Here is a 6,023-nt window from a genome sequence, read left to right as displayed (position 1 = left end):
TCTCTGAGCCAGGCCCCCTGTCTAAATTCTTTTAGGTAGTTAAAGGAGAGGTAAATATTTTCTTGAGTCTTCTTCATCTCCATTGCCTTCAACTCAAAATAATGTCAAAGTGGCATATTTTGGGGTAAGGTATTCTGTCCTCTTCCCTCTATGATGGATTCAAGAAAAGTTGTGATTTTGATTATCCAGTTTTTTGAAATTGTAAGTATGAGAGTGACGCTGTTTCCAGCTTTGTATTCTAATCTTAACTTTCCAAAAAATTTTCTTCCTTAAATTAGCCTGAGATAATTTCTCTTTACTTGTATACCAAGAAATAACAAAATAAACACCCCAAACACATTTATCAAGATGATACACAGAACAAACAATTATATAAGAGCCTTTAAACAGTTATAAACACAACAAAACAGGGAGGTCAGCTTGTCCGGCAGGGACCAGCTTATATCAGACAGGTATGGGACATTTAATCAGGACCAATAAGAAGGATATTTTGGATAAATGGTTCCAGAATACTCTATTAACTTCTCATAAGTTCTCACTGGTTTCCTATTATAAGTAATAGGAAATCTACAGCAGGACCCTCTGTATAAACTTCATGCTTATTAGCATGTACTTTCTTCCTAAATAAAACTGTGTCAGATTTTCATTTCACCAAAGAGGGTTACAAGTAATGCTTTCTGATATCTTAAAAATGTTTTATATTCAAGTTATCCACAATTTTAAATAATAATTGGATGCCTGAGGTAAATTATTCAATCATTTAAAAATATTTATTGAGGCCACCTGGCGGTGCAGTGGTTAAGTGTGCACATTCAGCTTCAGTGGCCCTGGGTTCGCCAGTTCAGATCCCGGTGCGGAAATGGCACCACTTGGTAAGCCATGCTGTGGTTGGCATCCCACATATAAAATAGAGGAAGATGGGCATGGATGTTGGCTCAGGGCCAGTCTTCCTTAGCAAAAAGTGGAGAATTTGCAGCAGATGTTAGCTCAGGGTTCATCTTCCTCAAAAAACAAACAAACGAACAAACAAATATATTCATTGAGCACCTACCTCTTGTCAGGCACTCTGTTAGATCTTGGAGATCCAATACCTTAGGAGTATTGATCTAACCCCCAAGCCAAGAACTGAAGTCAAAATTCTGAGTGGACAAACATCAGTTAAGGATCACAACTTTAGAAAATGTTTTAAGCATGCGCGTTTTTGTTTTGAGAGTCTATACATTATAAGAAAACTCAGCACACCAAGACTTATAATTCTTGGTTTAACTGTTTTTCTCCCAAAGTAGACTCAAAGTCCCTTGAATAAAGTGATCTCATTTTCAACCACTGTATAGTCATGAGTGTAGTAAGATGCTTGGATGTAGCAGGTGCTAAGTGATTGTTTGGTGAGTTAATATTTACCAATGAGACTCAAACAGAGGAGGTTTTCCTTTATGTGTTTCAATGTCCCTGTGGTCTCTGTGATGGCTACTGGTTCTTCCCTAAGAATAATGGAGAATTGGTGATAATTTATACTGCTTCACAGGACAATCAAAGGGATTCTGAAAAAAACAAATAAAGCAACCAATGAGAAGTCAGAGAACTGAATGCTGTTGAGTGGGGGTGAGACAGGGGAAGAGAATATTTGGGGAACATTAAAAAAGGTAAGAGAAGGGCAAAGTGACAGAAAAGAGCAGGGGCATGGGAAGATTATCTAGGGTTCTGGGAAGCCACTAAGTTTCATGTTTCAATTGTATGAGTGAGAAAAAAATGCCCTAGAGGTAAAGTGACTTTTCAATGCCACACAAGACTTGTTCTACAGGAATTGAATGGGGGGAAGGTGAAAATGATGGAAGCCCAAGAGGAGAGTCAGAACTGCACGGGCAATGAGTCTGAGTAGGCCATCCAGAGAACTGAAGGGAAATGAGGTTCTGAGTAGGCGGTTCACAGAACTAAAGGGGAAATGAGAGTTGAATAGGTGATTCAGGGTTTAGGGAAAGAGCATATTTTTGTTTTTGCAGACAGTGATTAAAGGAAAGGTTTTTCTGACAGAAGTAGTCAAAAGAAATCATAATAGAAGTATTGTGGGGTAGGTTTGTTTAGAACAGAAATTAAAGACCAAATTTTCTGAGAGAAGGAAAGAACACCTGCAAATGAAATGCTGTTCCTGCAACTTCCGTTGCTAGCAGTTCTCCTCCCAGGTGTTGACAATAAAGATGGTAAGAACTCTGGCAACTGCCTGGTTGGGTGCAAGAGGGTCTTTGTGTGTGTGTGTCTGTGTGTGTGTAGCATATACCTGGAGAGTGAGAGTGTCAGCCTTGCTCCATTCTGAGTGTCCCTGACCAGGTCCCTGTGCTCTTCTGAAGGGTGAATAAAAAGCATGGTGCTGTGTGGCAGGAAATGACTCCTGATATAACTACGGATCCCCTTTGCTTGAGATTTTGAGTTTCCCCTCTCTGGCACCTTTACTCCTCCATTCTTTCTCCTTCTCAATGTCTGTTTTTGTCCTCATTTTATCTGTTCTTTCACTACAGATTTCCATGAGCCAGTATCCTTCCGAATCATCCAGATCTCATCCTTTTACAACCATTCTTGGATACAAAATCTGGGCTCAGGCTGGTTGGGCGAGTTGCAGACTCATGGGTGGGAGAGCAACTCTGGCAATATCATTTTCCTGTGGCCCTGGTCCAAGGGTAACTTCAGCAATAAGGATTTGATGGAACTGGGAAAGTTATTTCATATGTTCTCCATTGGATTTCTTCAGGCATTTTGCAACCATGCCAGTCAATGGCGTTTTGAATGTGAGTTCCCGTTCCTTCTACACACTGTGGGGTTATGGGTGGGTGGTGTGTGTGTATTTCAATGAGTTTCTTTTTCCTGGAGGAAACCGTCTTCATTCACTTCTGTACCTTACTTTCCCTCACCATAAATCTGCAAATACGCACTTTAGGACAGAGTGTAAAGTTGAAATCCTGACTTTACAAAAGCTTCAAGTCTTCTTTTACTTACAAACGCCTCTCTCATTGACTTCAGGCTTGTGCCATATTATCTTCCATTAGTGGTTTCCTGTGACCACCTCTTTCCTTGGCTTCTCAGCAGATACTCTCAGCTTCCTCACTCTTTGATTGACTCCTTAAAATGTGATTTTCTCCCCAATTTCATCTCTTCAGGAATCTGTTGACACATTCATTGTAACCTACCACATTCCATTCATTCTACATTATTATAATGGCAACTCTCTCACACTCAGTCCTACTTATTTTCTTGCCCACAGCATTCAAGTTGCCTTCTTTGAACAATTTGGCCCCTTCCTCTTGTCATTCATCTCTTCCTCTATCTCCACCTAACACTAATTCCTCTTTTTCTGAACCTCTGTTGAAATCAAACTTTGCCCCATTCCCTCAAATTTCCTAAATGTTCCTTTCTATTTCTATTGTCTTTTGCTTCCACTCATTTCATTTTATCTATTTCACTCCCTCATTCCTCTAATTCACAACCCCTCTTCCCCAGATCCCTTTGAATTACAGGTGGTAGGAGGTTGTGATCTGCACTTTGGGAAAGGTTCAGTAGGCTACATGCGGGTTGCTTATCAAGGATCAGATTTCCTGAGCTTCCAGAGCAATTCATGGTTGCCATCTCCGAATGGTGGAAGTAAGGCTCAGCATGTCTGCCGACTATTCAATTCAGACCAAATAACCCTGGAAATAATACACAGGATCCTCAGTGACACCTGTCAACGTTTCCTCTTGGGACTTCTTGATGCAGGGAAGTCATATCTCCAGCGACAAGGTCAGTCCTGCACCCTTACTCTAAGAATTTTCTATTTTAAAATCATACCTTCCCATCATCCCCTTCCAACCTTCCTAAGAAGGAGCCAAGAGGAAAAGAAAATCATAGGTGACAGATTCCTAGAGGCTGGAAAGATGTGTCTCTCTAAACTGATGTGAAAATCTGAACTTCTAAGTCTGTGTTAGAGTTCTCATCTGAATATCTTTCCTGTCCTATGCAGTAAAGCCAGAGGCCTGGCTGTCCACTGGCCGCAGTCCTGGTCCTGGGCATCTGATGCTGATTTGTCACACTTCTGGCTTCCACCCAAAGTCTATTTGGGTGATGTGGATGAGGGGTGAGCAGGAGCATCCGGGCACTCAGCGAAGTGACATCTTGCCCAATGCTGATGGGACATGGTATCTTCGGGCGTCCTTAGATGTGCAAGCCACTGAGACATCTGACCTGTCTTGCCGGGTGAGACACAGCAGTCTAGAAGGCCAGGACATCATCCTCTACTGGGGTAAGAAAGAACTGGGGTGCAAGCTGGGAATAGGAGTAGGTGGTCCTCAAGCAGACCAGGAGAGTCAGATGAAAAATTTGGGATTCTAGTGACAGCAGACTCAAAAGAAATAAAAGTAAGTTATGAAAGAAATAGAAAATTGGAACATGAAGGACATGCAGATGTAGGAAGATGCTGAGGGTTAGATGAAGGATTCATCTCTAAAGAGGGATGAGTGAAGAAATAGGAAGAAAGGAAATTGATGAGGCAGACACTCAATCGAACAAAAGATGTCCAGGGAAATGCAGTAAAACAGAGAGTGGATTTGAATTGACACCCTCATTTCCTCCCAAATCCACAGAACATCACAGCTCCATGGGCTTTATCTTCTTGTTCTTCTTGATATTGCCCCTGGTGCTTCTGACAGGTCTGGCCTTTTGGCTTAGGAAACGTGGGTGAGTTCTTTGTATCCATCCCTCCCAATCTTTCCCCACTCCCCTCTTCTCTTCTCATGTTTTTAATTTTCTCTCTCCTCATTTCTCCTCCCAGTCCCCTTCCTTCTTACTCCTCACTTCCCACCTCCACGTCATGCAGACTGATTTCCATCTTTGTTCTTGACAGGACGCACTGTGAATTTCCAAGGACATGTCTCCCTTTGGAATGAGATCCCAGCATTGCAGGGGCTCAGTAAGTATCTAAACACAGCACTGTGTTGACATTCTTTCAATTCTCCTTGTACAGCTTTTTGTTGTTGTTGCTGTCGTTTGCTTGTCTGTTGCCAATATAGGCTAAATGTAATTTTGGAGGATTTGTTGTTCTACCCTCGGCTCTGGGACTTAAAACTCAAATTATAACTCTGAATGGATGAGGTCCTAGCTACCTCCACATATTCAAATATTAATGGGTCTTCCGGCCCATTTCAGATGTCCCTTGTGCCAGAGGGCCTTCCCTGATTCACAAGTGAAGCAATCTCTGCCTTGTCTGAACTCCCAGCACACTTGAATTGTTCTTTGCCAAATGTAATCCTCACTTCCTGCCTTGGTTTGCAGGTATTTTGATCCTTTTTTCCCTTATAATTTTTAAGCTTTTTGAGAGCAAAGTCAATGTCTTTTTTTTTTTTTTGAGGAAGATTAGCCCTGAACTAATATCCACAGCCAATCCTCCTCTTTTTTGCTGAGGAAGACTGGCCCTGAGCTAACATTCGTGCCCATCTTCCTCTACTTTATATATGGGATGCCTGCCACAGCATGGCCTGACAAGTCATATGGAGGTCTGCACCCGGGATCTGAACCGGCGAACCCTGGGCCACCAAAGCAGAACGTGCCGACTTAACCACTGTAGCACTGGGCCAGTCCCTCCATGTCTTTTTTTTTTTTTTCTTGTTTTTTTGCAGAAGATTAGCCCTGAGCTAACATCTGCTACCAATCCTCCTCTTTTTGCTGAGGATGACTGATCCTGAGCTAACATCCATGCCCATCTTCCTCTACTTTGTATGTGGGACGCCTACCACAGCATGGCTTGCCAAGCGGTGCCATGTCCGCACCCAGGATCCGAACTGGTGAACCCCAGGCCGCCGAATCGGAACGTGTGCTACCCCACCAGGCCGGCCCCTCCTCCCTGTCTTTTTAATATTTGTATCCTTGGCAAAGTCTTACCTGCATGTAGTATGTTCTCAATAAAAACCTGTGTTGAATTTATGCCAAATTTATAGTCTTTTCTTATTATTTTTCTTCCTGAAATCTTTGTAAAAATTGACACATTTGATGATTTCCTTGTT

At 42.2% G+C, this 6,023-nt stretch overlaps 1 protein-coding gene across 2 annotated transcripts; it reads left to right on the top strand.

Moving 5' to 3' along the window:
• The first annotated feature begins 2,049 nt into the window (after positions 1–2,049).
• Positions 2,050–4,933, top strand: LOC124250948 (T-cell surface glycoprotein CD1a-like). Of its 2 annotated transcripts, XM_046683285.1 has the most exons (6): positions 2,050–2,198; positions 2,514–2,780; positions 3,490–3,768; positions 3,989–4,267; positions 4,608–4,701; positions 4,868–4,933. In XM_046683285.1, exons 1-6 carry the CDS (start codon positions 2,138–2,140, stop codon positions 4,908–4,910), a joined length of 1,023 nt encoding a protein of 340 aa, XP_046539241.1. In that variant the 5' UTR covers positions 2,050–2,137; the 3' UTR covers positions 4,911–4,933. The 2 variants fall into 2 exon arrangements, with proteins under 2 accessions (XP_046539241.1, XP_046539242.1); XM_046683286.1 differs by lacking the exon at positions 2,514–2,780.
• Positions 4,934–6,023: the final 1,090 nt, after the last annotated feature.

The sequence above is a fragment of the Equus quagga genome, chromosome 13, assembly GCF_021613505.1.
Source record: "Equus quagga isolate Etosha38 chromosome 13, UCLA_HA_Equagga_1.0, whole genome shotgun sequence".
Lineage (NCBI taxonomy): Eukaryota > Metazoa > Chordata > Mammalia > Perissodactyla > Equidae > Equus > Equus quagga.
Note: the sequence above shows the minus strand (reverse complement) of the source record. Positions and strands in the feature narration are given on the sequence as shown.